Raw genomic sequence first — 21952 nt, forward strand, 5'->3', positions numbered from 1 at the left:
TTACTTATTGTCTAACGACAGGTGTAATATTTTATGGAAGAAATAAAAAAAAAAAAAAAATTTTCATTCGAATCATTTGAAATTTCTGTATACAATAACGAAAAATTCAAAAAAAGTTGTACACATAAAATGAATGTCGATTCGAAACTTACTTTAATCTAAGAATCGAGCAAGTTTTGTTTTGTACAATATTTTGATTTTTTCTTTTTTTTATATGAAGAAAATATTTAAAAGAAATTTTTTTTTGCTAAAAACCTTCCCCTAGTGGATCCCTATAATATGAAAAAAAGAACGAATAAAATTGGCCTCGTATCGGCCCAAAAAAATGCGCACAAACGAACATCATTTCATTTTTATATACATATATAGACTAGCGTACCCTCGCCCGCTTCGCTAGACGATAAATTCAATGATTTTCTGAAAGAGAATAAAATTAATACGAAAAAAAAGCAAATTCTTTGATACAATTTCATTCGAACTTTATTGTAACACTTTTTGGTAGACAACGTTTTTGGTTTTTTCATCTTTCGTGTGAATAATGACGATGGTTTGCCAACTCGTGAGCAAGCTACATACAATTGTCCATGAGAAAAAATTGGGTATTCTAAATTAATACCGCACATTTGTAAAGACTGTCCTTGCGCCTTATTAATTCTCATAGCGAAGGTAAGGCGAATAGGGAACTGCAAACGTTTGAAATCGAATAGTAAATCCGCCGGAATCAGTGGAATTCAGGGTATCAAAATGTCTTCTCCTTTGTACTTCCCTTTCAAAATTGTTGCTTCGATAACGTTACCCATTAGCTTCTTCACAGTGAGTCTGGTACCGTTGCAAAGTCGGGGCACATTACTATTGCGCAGCATAATAATCGGTGCTCCAATTTTTAATCGTAAATTATGAGGTGGTAAGCCTGGCAAATCGAGTGAGTTTAAGAATTCAGTTGGATAATTTACGACCTCATCTTGATCAGTAATAGTGTCCATTGACTTATACGCAACTATGTCACCAGGTATTTGATCTAAAATAGCTGAATTTATATCATTGGCGTCCTTATTTTTCCCAGCTAAAATTGCTCTTTCGCTGAGTCAATCATGGTTTTTGTAGTGTTGAACTATGTTTGGAAATACACTCTGTATCAAAGCCTCTTTAGACTGTGCAAAAGTGCAGAAATTGTTAGGCAATGTTATCATTCCTGTTGTTTTTGAAAAAAGGTTTATTTTTTTTGGTTAAAAAGTGTTTTTTGAAGTTTTGAAAAACACTTCGCTCTAACAAATTTCTTCTCAGTTAATTGCTGAAAATTATTGTAAATATTTTGAAAAAACTATTTTTTTTTAATTTAACGTTTTTGAGAAAATTTTGTTCTTTATTTTTGAAAATGATAAACTAAAAGTGTCTACGTAGTCAAAGAACAAAGGCCAGCAAGTTGAGAACGACGGCGAATCGCCATTTCGCGTCTTTTTCAACGCTTCGCTCTTGAACAGCGCGAACAGATTTATTTATTTATTTTTCAAAGTAAATTACTTAAAGTTACAAATTATTTAATATCATTTTTTCTTTAAAAGGTAATAATGAAGCATGACTTCTCGCAAATGCTGTTTTTTCGGGACGAGCGACATTTTTGACGTCAATAAAAAAGGATCTTTACGCTTCAAACGAATGTCAACTACTGCGATCGAGACCTCACATAACACCCTCAAATCACCAGAATATTACTAGAGCGAACACAAAAATAGTATCAGCAGCGACAGGAAACTTAATCCCATACCCAATATCAAAATCGCAGAGAGCCGGCTAACGAGTCTGATATTAGCCACACCATTAAATAGATGAAGGCACTGGTATAAATCAACGTGTATTGTCAACGCTGAAATAAAGCTGCCTTAAATTACATGTATTTGTAAGATAGTGAGTTATACCAGTTTGATGAGGTATAACCATACTCGCTAGCGGCGAATCTTACTAGAGAGAAAATTTATATATTTTTGCGAAGCTCAGCAAGGATACTTACTTTTATACAGGTATGTTTATGCTAAAATGGACGAAATTGGCCGGTAACCTCCTACTTTATCACGTTAATTATATAAATGTATATAACTTTGCGGTCGCTGTATCCGAATGGATTGGTGCGTGACTACCATTCGGAAGTATACAGGTTCGAATCTCTGGGCATGAAACATCATCAAATAATATAAAACGTTTTTTTTTTAATTGCGGTCGCCCCTTGGCAGGCAATGGCAAACCTCCGAGTATACGTATATCTTTGTGGAAAATTAAACCTTATCCGCTCGAGTAGATCTGGACAGCCGTGGATGCCATTAGCAACACTGAAAATAAACGAAAGTGAAAGGACTGTCCTTCTCTTTTCAAACATTTCTAGATTAATTAGCTTTAGCCGACAATTATAGGATGGAACTGGCGACTGAAGTTGTAGGGAACGTAATGCCTGCTTAAGAAAATTTTTTTGAACGCGCCCCATTCTACTAATCGAAAGTTGGTCGTAAGGTCTCCAAACGATAACGGCATGAGAACGAACAAGAGCGGTAAACAGCAGTTTATAGGTATACGGATCAGGAAATTCAAATGTATTGTGACATATGAAGTCTAGAACCGTATATGTATGTATATACAGCCTATATAGGCGGCCGCCGTAGCCGACTACCATTCGGAATTCATAGAGAGAACGTAGGTTCAAATCTCGGTGAAACAGCAAAATTAAAGAACAAAATTTTTCTAATAACGGTCGCCCCTCCGCAGGCACCTCCGAGTGTATTTCTGCCATGAAAAAGTTCCTCATAAAAATATCTGCCGTTCGCAGTCGGCTTAAAACTGTAGGTCCCTCCATTTGTGGACAACATCAAGACGAAAACCACAAATAGGAGGAGGAGCTCGGCTAAACACCCAAAAAGGGTGTACGCGCCAATTATATATATACACATATCTATATATATAAAAATGAAATGATGTTCGTTTGTAGGCATTTTTAGCAAACAATTTTTTTTTTAATATTTTCTTCATATAAAAAAAAAGAAAAAATCAAAATATTGTACAAATTGTGTTTTAGTGAAAATTCATTTTCTGTGTACAACTTTTTTTAAATAAATATGCGAAGTTTTCGTTATTGTGAAACAATTTTGGTCGTGTTGCTAAGTTTCAAACTTTTTTCGACGGAGAGTAAACATAAACACAGAGGTTTGTACGCTCTTTATGAAGAGAAATGCTTCAGTACACATACTCGAACGCCGAACTACTGATTTGTGTTTTGTGTGCAGTTCATTTGTAAGAGCAACAAGTGTGTTGACCAAGGATAATAGATTTACCAAGGTTTGTCAGACAAGAAACAGTTATTCTGCTCTCAGAAAATTTGACAGAAGTTGTTTTTGGGCTTACGTCAAACGAGGCAAGGATGAAAGATTTACCAAGGTTTGCCAGACAAGAAAACAGTTATCCGCCTCTCAGATATTTGACAGAAGTTGTTTTTGGGTTTACGTTAAACGAGATATACATTTTGTCAGAATGAAGGAAATGTTCAAACGGTTTGTTTACGAATACCGCACACCAGAGCACACCACTTTATACCTTTCCCCATGTGATGTGGCAGAAAAAATTTGTTTTTTTCAGTTTTCTTTGGGTATTCACATCGATAAGATTACAATAGCATACATTGTTCGCGGATTGATACGAATTGAAAAAAATAACATTACATTTTCGGAATGGCAGATTTAAATAAAGTTGTGGATTTATTTACCGAAGAGGATGAACACATGAATACACAAAATTCAGATAACTCCAACGATATGAGCGTGTTTGAAGACGTGGGAATTCAGATCGGTGAGGACAATGTGATTGTGGTTTCAGACGAAAACTCAACGAACAACGAGTCAAAGACGGAAATTGTTCATCACGAAACGAAAACACAATCCGAAATTCTCAATCGAGAACTGGAGCATGAATACCATTATGATTGTAATGAACTAAACACATTTGTAACATCAAATATAACTAAATTGAATGACCAACAGCAACATGTTTATGATACAATCATGAATAATGTTAGCCATGGAACTGGTGGATTGTTTTTCTTGGATGCTCCTGGGGGAACAGGAAAGACCGGAAATGGCCAAATGTCTGTCGATCCAACAGGAATGATTACATTGCCTAACAATTTCTGCACTTTTGCACAGTCTAAAGAGGCTTTGATACAGAGTGTATTTCCAAACATAGTTCAACATTACAAAAACCATGATTGACTCAGCGAAAGAGCAATTTTAGCTGGGAAAAATAAGGACGTCAATGATATAAATGCAGCTATTTTGGATCAAATACCTGGTAAGATAGTTGCATATAAGTAATTACTGATCAAGACGATGTCGTAAATTATCCTACTGAATTCTTAAACTCACTCGATTTGCCAGGTCTACCACCTCATAATTTACGATTAAAAATTGGAGCACTGATTATTATACTGCGCAACATTAATGTGCCACGACTTTGCAGCGGTACCAGACTCACTGTGAAGAAGCTAATGGGTAACGTTATCGAAGCAACAATTTTGAAAGGGAAGTACAAAGGAGAAGACGTTTTGATACCCTGAATTCCACTGATTCCGACGGATTTACCATTTGATTTCAAACGTTTGCAGTTCCCTATTCTCCTTGCCTTCGCTATGAGAATTAATAAGGCGCAAGGACAGTATCTACAAATGTGCGGTATTAATTTAGCATACCCAATTTTTTCTCATGGACAATTGTATGTAGCTTGCTCACGAGTTGGCAAACCATCGTCATTATTCACACGAAAGATGAAAAAACCAAAAACGTTGTCTACCAAAAAGTGTTACAATAAAGTTCGAATGAAATTGTATCAAAGAATTTGCTTTTTTTCGTATTAATTTTATTCTCTTTCAGCAAATCATTGAATTTATCGTCTAGCGAAGCGGGCGAGGGTACGCTAGTAAATGTGTAAAATATTTAAACTTGTAAGCGGAAAACAGTTTGGTTTGAAATACGAACATTCTACCACTCAAGGAACTCACTATCTCGTCTGATATATCAACTGGCACTGGCATAAAAAGTATTGCACAGGTGTATGCCTGATTAACCTAGAAGCTGCTTTTGATGGGCTTTGGATAAAAGATTTAATATTTAAATTAATTAAATACAAATTCCTTTTCCTCAAAACTAAAAAATTTACTTTTTTTCTAAAAAAATTCTAAACAAACAACGTAATAAATTTACAATTTTGTGTTCACGAAAAAACAGTATTGTTTTTATTGTATTAACTGAAAACCAAAATGTTGCAAAAAATCAAAACAAAACTAAATTATTTTTTTGTGTTCATTTGGTCCATATGTTCCATAAAAAGTTGATATGGTAAATAATATGCAGGGTCTGATACACGCAAATTTCCATTGACCATTATAGTGACAAAATTATCGATCACCAATTCCAACAGGATTTCAAAATCAGAGTTGGAATGAGTTGTTGTGGGGTGTACTTCTGAAAAAATGAGAAATAAACAAAATAAATCTAAAAATTCGAATTCTAACTTTATCTTGTGTATGTTCTTATTACCTTTGAATTTTTCCAATGGAGCACCATTCATTTTAAATTTTCCAAGAATTTTTTTTTATCATTTCGCGTTTCTTTCCTTTTTCATTCGATTCCAACATTTGTTCATAGCCGAAAACATCGTTTGCAAACGCATTCATTTCCATATAGAATTGGTCAAAGAAAGCATTGCTCAATTGAATTGAAACCTTCCCCTAGTGGATCCCTATAATATGAAAAAAGAACATAATAAAATTGGCCTCGTATCGGCCCAAAAAAATGCGTACAAACGAACATCATTTCATTTTTATATATATAGATAAAATTTGTTTGCTTGCCTTGCTGATATTAAGGAGAAGGCTTATGGGGCGTAAGTTGTTTATACGAGTAATAGCAGGATCTTTGCCTCTTTTGAACATAACGATGGTTTTCGACTTTTTCCAATTTTTGGAAAATACGCGTTATTCAACATGTTATTGAACAATGATCAATATTCTAACACCATTGTGTGTGGCCAATTTAGAACAATATTATTTGTGCTATCCAGACCAGATGATAGTTTTGCTAAGAGTTTTGCGGAAATAGCGATTATTGTGCCCGGAGCTGCGAAGTAATTCTCTATTTCATTGTCCTCTAGCATATTTGCATTTGTAATGCAAAGTACCAAATTTGTTTTTAATTTAAACTCATTATTGCTAATATATATTCTGAGTTGTATTATCAGGATTATTTTGTTCCGCGGAGTGAACAGATTGTATGTATATGTATATTAACCTAAGAAATTAAGTATGAGGCCTTGTTTTTTTAGTATAAAATAGTCGGATGTGGTATATTAGCTTCTTTAAATATATATTTAGAATTAATAGGTATTTCAATTTTATTCAATTCGAGCGCAGTATATGACTTACACTGCGTGGTTTCTTAAATTTTTTTAAACATGTCCAATGAGTCTTGAGGGCCTATTGCAACTAGCTTTCTTTTATAGTAGCCATTCGATACTTTGTTAATATTTTCTTTTAGTAAAATCTTAGATAATTCAAGCTTGCCTTTAAGCTATGGCAGTATTGTGTCTTTTTGTAACAAGGAGAATATTACTTAATGCAATTTTTTGATAACGGTATTGTTTGCGTCAATATTTAGAAATTTAAGTACATTTTAGTATATTTAGTATTTAAAATTAGTATTATTAATTATTAATTATTAATATTAATTATTAATTAAATAAGTAATAATTAGTATTTAAAATTTTTTTAGATAGTGCGTTTAAATGCGTTTGGGTTTATTCCAATTTGTTCTTCTATAATCATAATTTCTATTTAAAGATTATTTATACCACCTGTAGTAGCAATATAACGCGCAGTGATAACCACGGCTGAGAAGAAAAGTTCACTAACAGGATAAAGTTATAGGTCTTCATAACCGACTCGTCTTGCCAAGTGAATAAAGCGCAGATTTTCACTCCAGTAAAAGTTTGCTATATAATAATAGTCAGGCAAGGAGTGTGGACCAGAGAACATTTACTACTTTTTCAAAACTTACATATAGCTAAAGCAAATAAGAATAGTACAATGTGTCTACCACATCATCTACAATATATTGCCAACATTTCTGACTTCTGCAGATGTAAGTAAGTCTTGATTAAATTAAGAAAACAATTGTAAAGCAATGAAGACGATGGACGTATGGCACTGGACATACCAGAAACGTGCATGTAAACTCAATATTTTCGGTTACGACACAGAGTAGAAGACACACTCAAGTTAAAAAAAACCGCCCGAACATCTGCCTAACGTGTGTTTGTTTCAAATCACCTTCAGCGCCGTTCATGGCCATAAATCACAGGCAATAGCAACACGCCACACGACCACCCAAAGTGGGAGAGCTACATAAAGGCGAATAAGAATTTAATTAAACTGTTTGATTGAAATTTAGACGCGCACAGAACGTATGCTGCAGCTTGATGCAATGGTGCATGCTTAAGAAATCTAAAGGTGGAACGACTTTTGATTTCAAGCACAAGATAGAAATAAAGTAATATATTTCACTTTAATTAAAACTATAATTTTTATTTTTATTTTTGGTAGATATGTAGATACATATATCTATGAGCCTTGGCGAAAAACAGAAAATTCATTGTTATAAAAATGTACAAAAAAGTGCTCAGTAAAAAGTTACGCATACCGTCCCAATAAAGGGTTTTTCAATAATAGGTGTTCTTGGTGAATGGATTGCGCTTTCGAGAGATGATTAACGATTTTTTATGGCCGGAATTGGATGGTATTGATCTGGATAACGTTTATTTTCAACAAGACGGCGCCATGTTGTACATATGCAACGAAACCATTGATCTTTTACGAGAAAAGTTTCCGGACCGTGTTATCTCTCGAAGAGGTGATCACAATTGGCCGCCAAGATCTTGTGATTTAACACCTTATGACTGTTTTCTTTAGGGCCACGTGAAAGAGAAGGTCTACGCCAACAGCCCAGGATCGATTCAAGACCTCAAAGATAGAATTCGTGAAGCTATCGAGGGCATAGGGCAGACACTTTGCAATTCGGTTGTGGAAAATTTCATGAAAAGGATATTGTCCTATAAGCGTGGTCGTGGTGGTAATTTGCCTGATGTTATTTTCCACTATTAATGGCATACCTTCCTCTTTATAATAAAAAAAAAAACATCCGATCATTTGTATTAAAAAATAGCATTTTTCTTTGAATATAATAATAACACCTCTGTTTCGAAAACCCTTTATATTCGATAAATATTATGTTAATGTAGCTAAAAATTTAATTTTGTTAAAAATTTAGCGCAACTCGCAAGCCTATTTCTTTTAATCACATTCGCCAACAAAATTAATAATATTTACTGGAAATGAAATGGTTAATAGTAATACTATTTAGCAAAAACCTGCACACTTTCGCTTATCTTTAATTGTTAATGTTCGCAAAATGTTAAATTCGACCCTTCCGCATGGAGTAAACGCTACGGTAGCACTCGTATTTTTATTTAATTTAAATTTAAGTAAAACTATTATAACTAAACCTGTTTATTTCTATACTTCAAGCATCCAGGTCTACGCTTGCAAGACAATTTTATGGTTGTGCCACAATCCCTTACTTTTGAAATGTAATACAATCGTTTTGGGAAAAAATTAAAGCTAATAACTTTTCGGCTAATGGAAATTTTAGCCCTAAACACTTCCTAGAAAATCGCCAGGTGAACTGATATCAAAAAGGTACAGTGGCTTAATAAACAACTCGGACATTCAAGTTATATGGTTGTCAATAAAAAAAAAAATATATTAAAATACAAAACGAATGCATATTTTTCAAAACTACAAGAAACATAAACAAACTTAAACTCATTCGTACATAGAAAATACAAACATAAAAACTTAACGAAATACATGACAAAAAAGAACTCGAACATTTATGTAAAGTAGAGTTAGGCAAATATTATTATGTTAGAGAAAATACAATATAATTAATATTTAGCTGGCAAGCCTTTATTTTTTCTCACAGCATCAATTTTCTTGGCTTGGATTCGATCAGCTTCTTGCAAGTTAAAGGATCTATTTTTCCCCAATCTTTTTTAATAGCATCTTTTAGGTCTTTCTTGTTTCTAATAACAAGGTTTTTCAGTTGGTTTTCCAATTGCGCGCACAGATGTTCAATTACATTGATGTCTGGAGATTGTGGGGGTGTTTCAAGCAGTTTAGGACAGTTGCACATAAGCCATAGACGGACACCAAGTGCCTTATGCTTCGGATCGTTGTCTTGATAGTACTTAATTCCCAACTTTTCAGCACTTTCGACCAAATTTTCTTTCATATTTGTCAGGTATTGTTTGTAGTCCATATTGCATTTAATTAAGCAAAAATTTCAAATACCAGCAGTGGACGTAAGTTTTTTTCCAGCAACTCTTCATTATATCTTCTCCACACATAAGATTGTTCATCTGACCTAAATATTAAACTTGCTTTCATCTGCAAATAAAACGTGCTTCTAGAACTCGAAATCCTTATCGCATTGGCGCTTTGGGAATTTTATTCTCTTGTGTCGGTTAATCTCGTTGATGAAAGGATTTTGTCGTGCAACTCTTCCATTTTAATCTATATCTATACTAATATTATAAAGAGGAAAACTTTGTTTGTTTGGTTGTAATGAATAGGCTCAAAAACTACTGGACCGATTTTAAAAATTCTTTCACCATTCGAAAGCTACATCATCCACGAGTAGCATGGATTATATTTTATTTTGGAAATAGGGCTCGAGATATAGGTCAACACGTGGACCCGGGTAACCTTCGGACGTGTATGTACAATATGGGTATCAAATGAAAGCTGTTGATAAGTGCTTTAATACGGGGTAATTTTCATACCTATTGATGACTAGGGTCTCGAAATACATGCCAAAACGTGGACCCGCAGTGTCTTTGAACCGAATTAAACCAAACTTACACACATTGTTAAGTAGGTATTGAAGATGGTTTCCGTATAGTTTGAATACCTATTGGTATATAGGGTCTCGAGATATAGGTCAAAACGTGGACCCGGGTAACCTTCGGACGTGTATGTACAATATGGGTATCAAATGAAAGCTGTTGGTGAATGCTTTAGTACAGAGTATTTTTCATGCCGCTCCGTGACTGGGGTCTCGAGATATAGGTCAAAACGTGGACCCGGGTAACCTTTGGTTGTGTATGTACAATATGGGTATCAAATTAAAGTGCTTTAATACGGGGTAATTTTCATACCTATTGATGACTAGGGTCTCGAAATATATGCCAAAACGTGGACCCGCCGTGTCTTTGCACCGAATTAAACCAAACTTACGCACATTGTTAAGTAAGTATTGAAAATGGGTTTCGTAAAGTTTCATTGTAATTCGGAGCACTGGCAACGGGTACAGCGTTCTTTTGAACCAACCATAATGTCGCTTACTTTTTTAACGCTTGGGGCGGAACTGAACTGTCAAATTGACAGTGTGAGTTACCATGTGTCAATATTTCTTTCTGATTTGGATGCCATAACGAAAAAACGTAAGTGCAACATGTAAAAATTGTTTGTGATTTTTTTTGGAGTGGATTTTGGAACAGTGAATAATTTCTTACGAAATTTGAGAATTTAATGTGAAATCCGAATGAAATTATGTGTTCGTGGAAAAAAATTTTTTTTTCGTTTTTTTTTTTTTTGAAAAATATATTATAAATGGATAATGGTTAAAAAAGCTCCAATGCTTAATAAAACATATAAATTGAAACGAAAAATTCATGGAAGATCAGGAAAAAAGACGATTGTTTATTCATATACGTTGATTTGAAATTTAAAAACAATTTTCTTATTTCCTGATTTTCAATTTATATTTTATATTTACTCAAAAACAAATAGGAAAACAAAAAATATTGCTTATGCCAAAGCGCTTGAATAAAGAATAAAGAAATAAATATTGTAATATGAAAATCATATATTTTCTGTTCTAAACCATATCTATTCTATTTTAGTGTGCCCAGCGAAGGGGGCCGGGTTTGCTAGTAACTAATATACGCATACTTTCGGAGTTGCAGTTAATATTAAGGTGTTTTATCACGTCGTATACAGTAGAATGGGGTCTATCTACTATTCCTGCGATTTTCCGAACGGTTTTACCCTTTTCATGATGACTAATAATTAAATTTCTGACTTCAATTGAGCTTTGTCCACGTTGTCTACTCATATTTATAATTTGGACTTTTATTTTATTCAGAAAACACGACTGAAATTGTATTTTAATTTATTACGTTTCGTTCTTTCTTTGCACTGTTCTACAGAGAGAAAGTTGTTTGTGGGATTCCACGTTTTAAAGTGTTAAACAATCGCAATAATGCCAGATGTTTGACTTCTTTTTTGACACCATTTTTGGGAAAAATTTTATTTTTTTATAACATGGAGGTAATTATTATTACTATTTTTAACATCCTATTTGAATACCCAATAGAAAAATAAAAATATTTAACTTGCATTTCTTACAAAAATTTTTAAATTTGAAGCTGCATGCCAAGTTTGTCCAAGTTTTTTATTGAGCCACTGTACGTAAAGTCAAAGAAGTTACAGGTAGGTGTAGTATACATTATGTATAGTTAAGGTTTCTTTCCAGCAAATATTCCATTATATTTATACACTTCATCAATACCTTGAAAAGGTGTTGAAATTGCTACGCCACTTCCTAGTTTTCATTTTTACTTTCACTACTACTCTGGACTTGATCAGATGAGTATTGGAGCAAGTAGCGCAAAACGCACGATCAATTGTTTTACTCCGCTCCGAGCTACGTTTCGTTACTGCTAGTAACTCAGAGTACTAGTCAAATAAAGCTTCAGTACGCTCTGTAGTTAGAGTAGTAGCAAACATTTTGGAATAGGCCGGAGTGCTACTTGCGAAATTATTCATGTGTACTGCAGCTAGCGCTACTACTCTCACTTCTGTTGCGCTACTACTCGTACTACTCCCATTACATATTATATTCAGCTTGTTGTCATCTACACAATGTTGCTGCTTGCTCGATATTTAAATAAAAAAATATTCAAATAAAATTCTGAAGGACAAATATTCTTGTGTTAGTTTGCGTATATACATACATACACGGTGCGCCATGTTTTGGTTATTTAGAATTTATTAAAACTATGTTTTGAATACAATATCAATCAAGTGGCCACCTTTATTAGCTATCTCAAACTGCGATCTTTTTTCTGCGTTTGTCATCATCTTGTCAACCATTTCGGGTTTTATAGCGACGATTTCGTTTGTTTCGGTGTAAAGCGATCCCTGGTTGAAATTGTACTGAATTGACGTATCGAAAATATGTATATTATGTTGAAGTCGATCGGTTGGTAAATGGCAAAGTTATTCAGCGTTTACATACAGACATAAAAGATGGCGCAACATGTGCAACATAGTATATGCATATATTTACTTATGATTTGACATAGAATGTGATATAGCGCCATATTCCAAATAATAGACTTATATAAATAAATAATAAGTTGAGATATCAATAGATGTCATACATTTATGGATTTTTTAAATATAAAATGTTAGAGGGTTCAGGAAGTATAAAAAGTATAATAATAAAACGTTCTTTTCGAAGGTAGCTTTATTAATGACTCCTAGGTTATAATACTTACAACTAAGTTAGCAAATATGAGCTTAAAGACTAATAGTGAGAGCAAAAATGTAAATTGTTGTTATTGTGTAACAAAGAAAAATAAGTTGGTTTAGATAATGTCAGTAAAGAAAAGATCAGTTAATAAGGAAGCAAATTAAAAAACGTGAAGAAGAGGTAGGAGAGAATAAGTAAGGAAGTGTGTATTGTTGGTAGTGCGATCATGGTTATGTGACTATATAATTTTAAGTTGTATTCAACCACATGTTTTCGATACCATTGCTCCTACGAAGTAGTTAATGCAAACCCTGGAATTTTCTTTTAAAACTCAGTCCGGCAAACTCCGATAACTTCACACAAATGATTTTATACTTATACAAATGAGTATAAGACATAAGACCTGACTATCTCATCCCAATTATCAATCCTTACGCTATTGACTTCTAATATAAACACAAAGTAATATAAGTGAACTTAAGTATTTGCATGAATGTTTCAGGATGCTCGTATTCAGTTGTGCATTTAATATTAGTGCCTCCATATGTGAAAATTAGAGGTACTTTTCAGTATTTACACACGTATATGCCCTCCACTAAGGGATAACAATATAATAAGCATAATGAGTGCATTATAAGACAGCGCGAAGTACAAAAGTTGCAGTACCAAAAGCACTGCTCGCCAGGTTACTGGTATCGACATACCAGATAGTTGTCTTTACGAAACCTGACGCAAACGCTCCCAACATCATTGAGCCAAAGAATAAAGGAGCGTTGAGCCAAATACATTCATATACATTCTGTCAAAAAATGTGCGGGGAATTTTTCATTAAAACGCAAAATCAATTATTTTTAATCATTAAAATTTATTTCAGTTTTAACAAGAGGAAAAAGTCACATGGGGCTAAATCCTGTGAATACGGTGGACACGACTTCTCGGCCCTCTGCAAATATCTTAACCCCGTGTTTTTGATAAAGCACACTCGCCATAGGCTTTCTGTTAAGCCAGATTCTGGCAAACTAATAATATAATATAAATTAAATAATATTGAATTTAAAAATTGAAATTGTATTAAAGCCTAATATTAAGTTATTTTATATTGTTTAAAAATTGAAATTGTATTAAAGCTTAATATTAAGTTATTTATATTGTTTATTTATAAGTAGGTATGTAGTATACTTTACTGTTTCTCGCTGTCGCTATTTCTTTACCTGTTTCTATTTACTTCCGAGCATTGACTCTATTTTTCCAGCTATACCTACTTTCCGTTCTTCCTATTTCTATTTACTAACTGCAAACTCTCTCTAACTCTCCACTTACTGTTCTTCCATTTCCGCTATTTCTCGTATCTTAGTTTAGGGCCTAATATAAGGACAGTACATGTGTAATAAACTCCACTTTTGAATTGTAATCGGACGTGCACGGTGTTTAATTTTTTAATTACGCGGCGTTACAGGCATTCTTCATTTTAGTTCGCGCTTCTACCCTTACAAAGTGTTTTTTAAAAAATTTAATATAATACAATACCTAGTTTATCTTCTCAAAATAGTGAAGATTTTTCATGGCGCCCGAGCAGGGACAGTAGTGCGAAAGTGGTAAAAAAACAAAGTGATAGTGTCAAAAGACCACAAGTTGACAATTTGTGCATGCAAAATATTTAGTAACTAATAATTAAATTAAATAACCAACCAAATAACTAAAAGAATATTGCCTGCGCGGTCCGTTTACACGAAAAAACAAAAGTCGTCTCGCAAACAAAAAACCAAAGTAAAATAACAAAACAGACAAACAGACAGCTAAACGAATATATGTACATACATATGTATATGCATATACCAAAACAAGTGCAGTGACGTGGAAAAAGTGCACAGTGACAGTGAGGCCACAAAGAACAAAAAAAAAAAAAAAAAAAGAAAAAGTATATATATATAATATATCTATCAAAAAAGGCTAAAATCATTTGAAAAAAAAAAAAATTGTTTAACATATAAACAAAATAAAATATTTATAGCCAAAAAAGTTAAAAAAAAAAAAAAAATATATAACATCGCCAACGAAGGGGAGTGAAACTACAGCTGTAATATTCATCAGCCACCAACTGTTCACCACCAATACCAACCGTTACACCGTTACATAGGACATCGAGGGAGGAATGACCTGCAACTGCGTGGCCTGCACAAGGGAAGTTCAAGCTGGAAACAAACCAGTCCATGATAAACAGGTATTGAGTGCGAAAAATTGAAGCTAGAAATTGGCTTTGTGATTGACCGTGATTATTACAGTTGCTAATAATCGTCTCACAGTATAAGGGCTTCAATTGTTGGCATCTCTTGTATCCACTTTTTATATGCAAATAAACTTATATACTTATATATATACATATCTATATACATATACATATACTGCCTATGAAGTGAAAGATACAGTGGGACCCGAGGTAGAGGAACTTGTTTGTCGCCAAATAATTTGCGAGTACTATTTTTCGGTTTATTTTCGGGATTTTTTCAAAAAACCAAACGAAATTGCGGTTTGTTAATCAACCACAATATTTTCAAAAAAAAAAACAATTTTTTTTCGACAATACAAATTTTGTTTGAGCAAAGACTCAATTGTTCGCTGCTTATTTTCGTCTCGTTTTCGTTGGTTCTGGTCAAGTTTGAGCTATTATATAATATATTTCAGTATTATCGCTTTCGTTTTCGTTTTCGTGCTGACAAACTTCCAGAACCGTTTTCATTTTACAAAAGCCACAGGCTAAAGCAGCGAACTTTAATCTCAAAACATGAGTAAACCAAAGACTGCTATTTCAAGTCTCTCTCCAAGTAAGGAGATGATTGACTTAAAGTCTTTAAAGCGCCAGAGAACTGTTGCAAAAACCAGCATAGTGCGCATAAAAACGGGTCTCCTTGAAAAGACCATGTCGCTAGATCCAATCGAATTGGAGTGCCGACTCGACATATTGAACTCCCACAGTGAAAAACTCATGAAATGTCAGTCGAAAATTGAGGAAATCGACGAAGAAGACATTGCCCGTGGAGAGTTAGAGGACTTAATTGTAGAAACAAAGTCCATTATAAAGTCCATTCTGGCGAGAAATAAATCGTCAATTGCCGAAACATCTTTTACTGCACCTCACAGCTCGCGACTACCAAAAATGTCGTTACCTACGTTCAAAGGAGAATATTCCGAGTTTAAAAACTTTATGAGTCTGTTTGAGAGTTTCGTGCATAATGATCCCACAATCCCGGATATTGAAAAATTTAATCATTTAGTATCATGTCTATCCGGTGAAGCCTTAGGCACAGTGAAGTCCTTCCAAATGTCGGAAAAAAATTATCCAAAGGCGTTGGCAAGTTTGAGAAAAGTTTATGACAATAAATGCCTGATATTCTTTAATACAGTGTCTAAACTTTTTGAATTGTCAAAAATCCAAAGGCCTTCTGCGTCGTCTTTGCGATCAATGATCGATACAGTGTCTGTAGTATATGACTCCCTCTTATCGCTGGGTGACGATAAACTTATTTCAAATGCGATGTTGATTCACATAGTCATGTCGAAGGTTGATCCCACTACTCGGTCAAAGTGGGAGGAGCAACTTGACTATGATAAGCTGCCGCTTTGGGCTGAGTGTGAAGCTATGCTAAACAAGAGGTACCAGCATTTATCAGCTGAAGAAGCTTCCTCATCCCAACAAAGGCCAAATAATGAAGATACGCGGCAGAAAACAAAAAATCAACAACTGCGACACTCAAAGACAACATTTATCGCGACAAATTCCAAACTGCCGACTTGCCTTCACTTTGGTTCCAAGGACCATTATTTGACAGCTTGTCCAAAATTCCAAGCGCTTACTGCACTTAAAAGATTTGAATTAGCAAAATCTATTTCCCTGTGCATAAATTGCTTGCGCAAGGGACACACGGTCTCAAAGTGCAAAGCAGATCGCTGTGGTGTATGCAACCGTTCGCATCACACCATGTTGCATCAATATCCGATCTCCTTTGAGACCGAGCCGCAACCTTCGACGTCACAGGCCATGCATATTAGCAGCCTGCCTGACCGAGTCATGTTAGCTACAGCCGTAGTTAATGTAAAGGCCAGCTCCGGTGTTTACGTGCAAGCGCGAGCCCTACTTGACTCCGGTTCTCAAGTCAACTTTATGACCGAAGAGCTTATGCAGAAATTGCGAATCCGAAAAGAAAAATTCGCTCTAAATATAGTTGGAATTGGCAATTCAAATAAAAAGGTCCAAGGCAAGCTTAAAACTTATATAAAATCGAGGATCAACAATTTTGAATTTTCGGCGGACTTTTGGGTAATGCGTTCGATATCAGTCAATCATCCAGATCGGACTGTAAACACAAATGGCTGGAAAATCCCACAAAATATTGAACTAGCTGACCCAAGTTTCTACAAGTGTCAGAAAATAGACATACTTTTAGGAGCTGAAATATTCTTTGATCTGTTATCGGTGGGTCAGATCAGAACCAGCCCAAGGCAGCCAACGCTGCAAAAAACTGTGTTAGGCTGGATAATTTCAGGCAAGTATGCCACAAATAATAGCTCCAGTGCCCAAGTAAGCAGCACATTATGTCAATTTGAAGAAAGCGTTGCTAGTATTGATACCACAATCCGAAAATTCTGGGAATTGGAAGAAATACCTGCACAAATAAATTCCACACGACTGACTCCAGAGCAGGCAAAATGTGAGGAATTTTTTTCGAAAACCACACAGGTTTTACCATGTGGAAGGCTTCAAGTCAGACTGCCTTTCAAAACCGACCGTAAATTACTCGGTCATTCGTATGAAACCGCAGCTCGGCGGTTTCAGGCGCTGGAGAGAAGGACGCTGAAAGATCCAGTACTTCGTAAAATGTACCTGGACTTCATGCAAGAGTATCTCGAATTGGGGCATATGAGTCCAACAAATAATCGACTCCCGAGTGAGCCGCACTATTTCATTCCGCACCAGTGTGTGTTAAGACCGCAGAGCACAACTACCAAGTTGCGCGTAGTTTTTGATGCTTCGAGTCGCACATCAACACAAGTTGCGTTGAATGAAACCTTGATGGTCGGACCGATCGTTCAAGAGGAGCTTTTTTCGACCCTCCTTCGCTTCCGATTGCACAAATATGCCATGACTGCTGACATCACGAAGATGTATCGTCAAATATTGGTGCACGAAGACGACAGGAACTTCCAGCTCATAGTGTGGAGACAGGATCCATCGGAGCATTTGCAAATTTTTCGATTAAACACCGTAACATACGGCACAGCGCCTGCACCATTTCTCGCCACACGGTGTCTGCAAATGCTAAGCGACAAAAATAAAGCCAAATATCCACTCGGTTCCAAAGTCATTCGGAATGACTTTTACGTCGACGACCTATTAACAGGATCCGACAGTATAGAAAGCCTCACCCAGATACAACAGGAAGTAAATATAATTTTAGAATCGGCAGGCCTGAAATTAGCAAAGTGGTTTTCCAATCATACAAGCTCATCGAATAGTGAGAGTCTCCAAAAATTATTGCAGCTCAGCGATACCGACTCCACCAAAACGCTGGGAATCCACTGGCAGCCGAAAGATGACATTTTTCGCTTCATTCTGGAAGATAATTTTAGCGAGCTGCGAGCAACTAAACGTAATATTTTATCCGTTTCCGCTCGCCTCTTTGACCCTCTTGGTTTATTAGCCCCGCTAGTTACCAAAGCTAAAATCTTATTACAAGAGCTTTGGATTCAAAAGCTAGACTGGGATGAGTCGATTCCATTGCGGCTTGACACTAGCTGGCAAAACTTTAAAGCCAATTTGTTGCAGCTTTCATCAATTAGCATTCCTCGGTATGTAAATACAGAGTCGAGTGCCAGCTGCCAAATTCATGGCTTTTCCGACGCTTCAATAAGAGCGTATGGCTGCTGCGTATATATACGTAGCCAATCCGCTAGTGGTACGAAATGCACGCTGCTTACTTCAAAGTCTAGAGTAGCTCCGCTGAAGACTAAATCTCTCCGCGTTTAGAGCTCTCGGCAGCCCATCTTCTTGCCAAATTATGGTCAAGAATTTCACCAATGTTGAGTCGACCAATAGAACAAACAATTTTCTGGACAGACTCCGAAATAGTTCTGCATTGGATTAAAACGCATCCATGGTCGTTGCAAACTTTCGTCGCAAATAGAGTGTCCGAGATCCAAGAGTGGACCCAGAATGTGTCGTGGCGTCATGTGCCCACAAAACAAAATCCAGCGGATCAAGTGTCTCGGGGTTGTAACGTGGACGAATTGGGTAATTCAATATGGTTTAGTGGTCCACAGTTCCTCCTAGAAGACCCTGCTACATGGCCAAAAAATGTCAACTTCAGTCTCTCTCCAGAACAAGAAGCACTCGAGAAGAAGAAGAACGCAATTACGTTAACCGCAATCAATGCCACAACAAATCCACTTCTCGAAATAATTAATAGGTTCTCATCTCACAGAAAAGTGCTTCGGATTTTCGCTTATATACTCAGATGGCTTCGAAAAATACGAGAGCGAAAAGCAGAATCTGAAATAATACCCACGGCAAAGGAATTACAATTGAGTTTCCTTAAAATTGTCGAAATAATTCAACATTTTGAATTTAGCGATGAAATAAATAAATTATCGAAAAATAACGTACTTCCCTCAAGTTTGCAGAAATTAACTCCATTTCTGCATGAACACTCGGAATCATCATTATCGTTTAAATTGATTCGAGTAGGTGGCCGTTTATTAAACGCGCCAATCCCCTATGATGCTAAGTTCCCTTTGCTATTACGCAAAGACTCGCACTTTGTGAAAGCATACATCCGGTTCCTACATTTTCGTAATCACCATGCCGGTCCAAAGGCATTGGTAGCGCTTCTGCGAGAAAAAATATGGCTGGTAAATGCTCGAGAAGCCTGTAGTCGAACTGTAAGAGAATGTATTCACTGTTTTCGTTATAAGCCAAAATTACAAGGTCAGATCATGGGCAATCTACCCGCCGATCGATTACGCGCCCAACGGCCCTTCACAATATGTGGGGTAGATTACTGCGGGCCCATTCAAATAACCTTAAAAATTCGCGGTCGCTCTCCCGTGAAAATGTATATTGCCATTTTCGTGTGTTTCGCTTCAAAGGCAGTTCATCTAGAACTTGTAACTGATTTAACTGCTGATAAATTTATTTTCGCTCTCAAAAGGTTCATTGGGCGCCGAGGGATGCCAGCCAAAATATACTGCGACAACGCGACGAACTTCGTGGGAGCAGAGAGGAAGCTGAGGGAGCTCCGGGAAGCCTTTCTGGCACAGAAAGAGGAGATTCTTCAATACGCCGCCGACGAAGGATTCATCTTCGCCTTCATACCTCCGAGGGCACCCCACTTCGGCGGCCTGTGGGAAGCAGCAGTGAAGTCGGCCAAACATCTGCTGGTGCGCGCCGTAGGCAACGTGCTGTTAACCGCCGAAGAAAGCGCAACGCTTCTCGTCGAAGTAAAAGCGGTACTGAATTCCCGACCGCTCGCACCACTCAGCAACGACCCCAACGACGGCGAGGCGCTAACGCCGGCGCATCTACTAATCGGTTGCCCCTTGCGAGCTTTGCCACCGGAGAAGGTACCCGTCAACCTCGGCCGCTGCTTAGAGAGATGGCAGCTTGTTTGCTCTCTCAAGCAACAATTTTGGCGCGCGTGGTCGAAGAGCTACCTTCTGGAGCTTCAGCAGCGCAACAAATGGGTGCACCCGCAGCGCAACGTCCAACCAGGCCAACTCGTCGTCGTCCACGAAGACAACGTACCACCGCAGCATTGGGTGCTCGGTCGAGTAACCGCAACCATTCCCGGAGCGGACGGCAAAATTCGAGTCGCAGACATCACCACTAGGTCGGGTGAAGTACGACGCCCTATTCACAAACTCGCCGTGCTGCCGGTGGAAAACAAGAATTGAGGGCTGTTGGATTCCTTCAAGGTGGCCGGTGTTAAGCCAGATTCTGGCAAACTAATAATATAATATAAATTAAATAATATTGAATTTAAAAATTGAAATTGTATTAAAGCCTAATATTAAGTTATTTTATATTGTTTAAAAATTGAAATTGTATTAAAGCTTAATATTAAGTTATTTATATTGTTTATTTATAAGTAGGTATGTAGTATACTTTACTGTTTCTCGCTGTCGCTATTTCTTTACCTGTTTCTATTTACTTCCGAGCATTGACTCTATTTTTCCAGCTATACCTACTTTCCGTTCTTCCTATTTCTATTTACTAACTGCAAACTCTCTCTAACTCTCCACTTACTGTTCTTCCATTTCCGCTATTTCTCGTATCTTAGTTTAGGGCCTAATATAAGGACAGTACATGTGTAATAAACTCCACTTTTGAATTGTAATCGGACGTGCACGGTATTTAATTTTTTAATTACGCGGCGTTACAGGCATTCTTCATTTTAGTTCGCGCTTCTACCCTTACAAAGTGTTTTTTAAAAAATTTAATATAATACAATACCTAGTTTATCTTCTCAAAATAGTGAAGATTTTTCACTTTCTTCAACATTTTCAATGATTTGGAATAGGAAATCCCGTTCAAAACACCATATTTAAGACAAATCCTTTGTTCGAAAATAGCACACCTGCGATTGACTGATATAATTAAATGCCAAAAACAAGCTAATTGACAGACCACGCTCAAACTCTGCGACACTATAGAGGACAATTGTAGCAACATTACAGCAAAAAAATTTAGACATATGTGTAGCGCGCGCTTTTTAAAAGAACAATTCCCGATATTTTTTGATGGAATGTATACATACAAAATAATATAACGCAAATTAATATGTCGATCGAAGCACTGCAGAATGTGGAGTGAGGACTGACCTCTAATTCTTCCTCCTTTAAACAGATTTTAATTATTAAAAGCAACACCAATTGCGTGCAGTAAATACGCCGGACGCATGCGTCAGCATTTAGCAGAAGCAATAACGTTTTACCGGATACGTGTGCACCAACTTGATAACCAATATTTGGCTTGTTGCGCCAATTCGTGGAATTGGTCGCAACTTCGATTGTGAGACAGGATAGGCAAAAATGTAATTTAGCAAAACTTATGAAGAATTCACCTGTGGGAAATTCTGATTGCGAAAGTTAATACTAAACTGAATAATTAGCGTTAATTTGTTTATGAGAAATCAAATAGATAATTATGTAAATATGTTGATCGCTTTGTTATAGCGGAATAAAAGCTAAACTTTAGTTAATATTAATTTGGACTATCC

The 21952-nt window shown here is 36.1% G+C and overlaps 1 protein-coding gene across 1 annotated transcript; it reads left to right on the plus strand.

The window, feature by feature from the left end:
• Positions 1-15465: 15465 nt before the first annotated feature.
• On the plus strand, positions 15466-20627 carry LOC129253408 (uncharacterized). The gene is made up of 2 exons (XM_054891771.1): positions 15466-18527; positions 19886-20627. The coding sequence occupies exons 1-2, from the start codon at positions 15466-15468 to the stop codon at positions 20625-20627; spliced, it is 3804 nt and encodes a 1267-aa protein (XP_054747746.1).
• Positions 20628-21952: the final 1325 nt, after the last annotated feature.

The sequence above is a fragment of the Anastrepha obliqua genome, chromosome 1, assembly GCF_027943255.1.
Source record: "Anastrepha obliqua isolate idAnaObli1 chromosome 1, idAnaObli1_1.0, whole genome shotgun sequence".
NCBI classification, from domain to species: domain Eukaryota; kingdom Metazoa; phylum Arthropoda; class Insecta; order Diptera; family Tephritidae; genus Anastrepha; species Anastrepha obliqua.

What these genes read in the sequence shown, in the direction of transcription:
- LOC129253408 (XM_054891771.1), top strand. Translation starts at nt 15,466, where the DNA reads ATGAGTAAACCAAAGACTGCTATTTCAAGTCTCTCTCCAAGTAAGGAG. An exon ending in TCATCAATTAGCATTCCTCG is followed by an intron (nt 18,528 to 19,885) that starts GTATGTAAATAC and finishes CGCTCTCAAAAG; the next exon opens with GTTCATTGGGCGCCGAGGGA.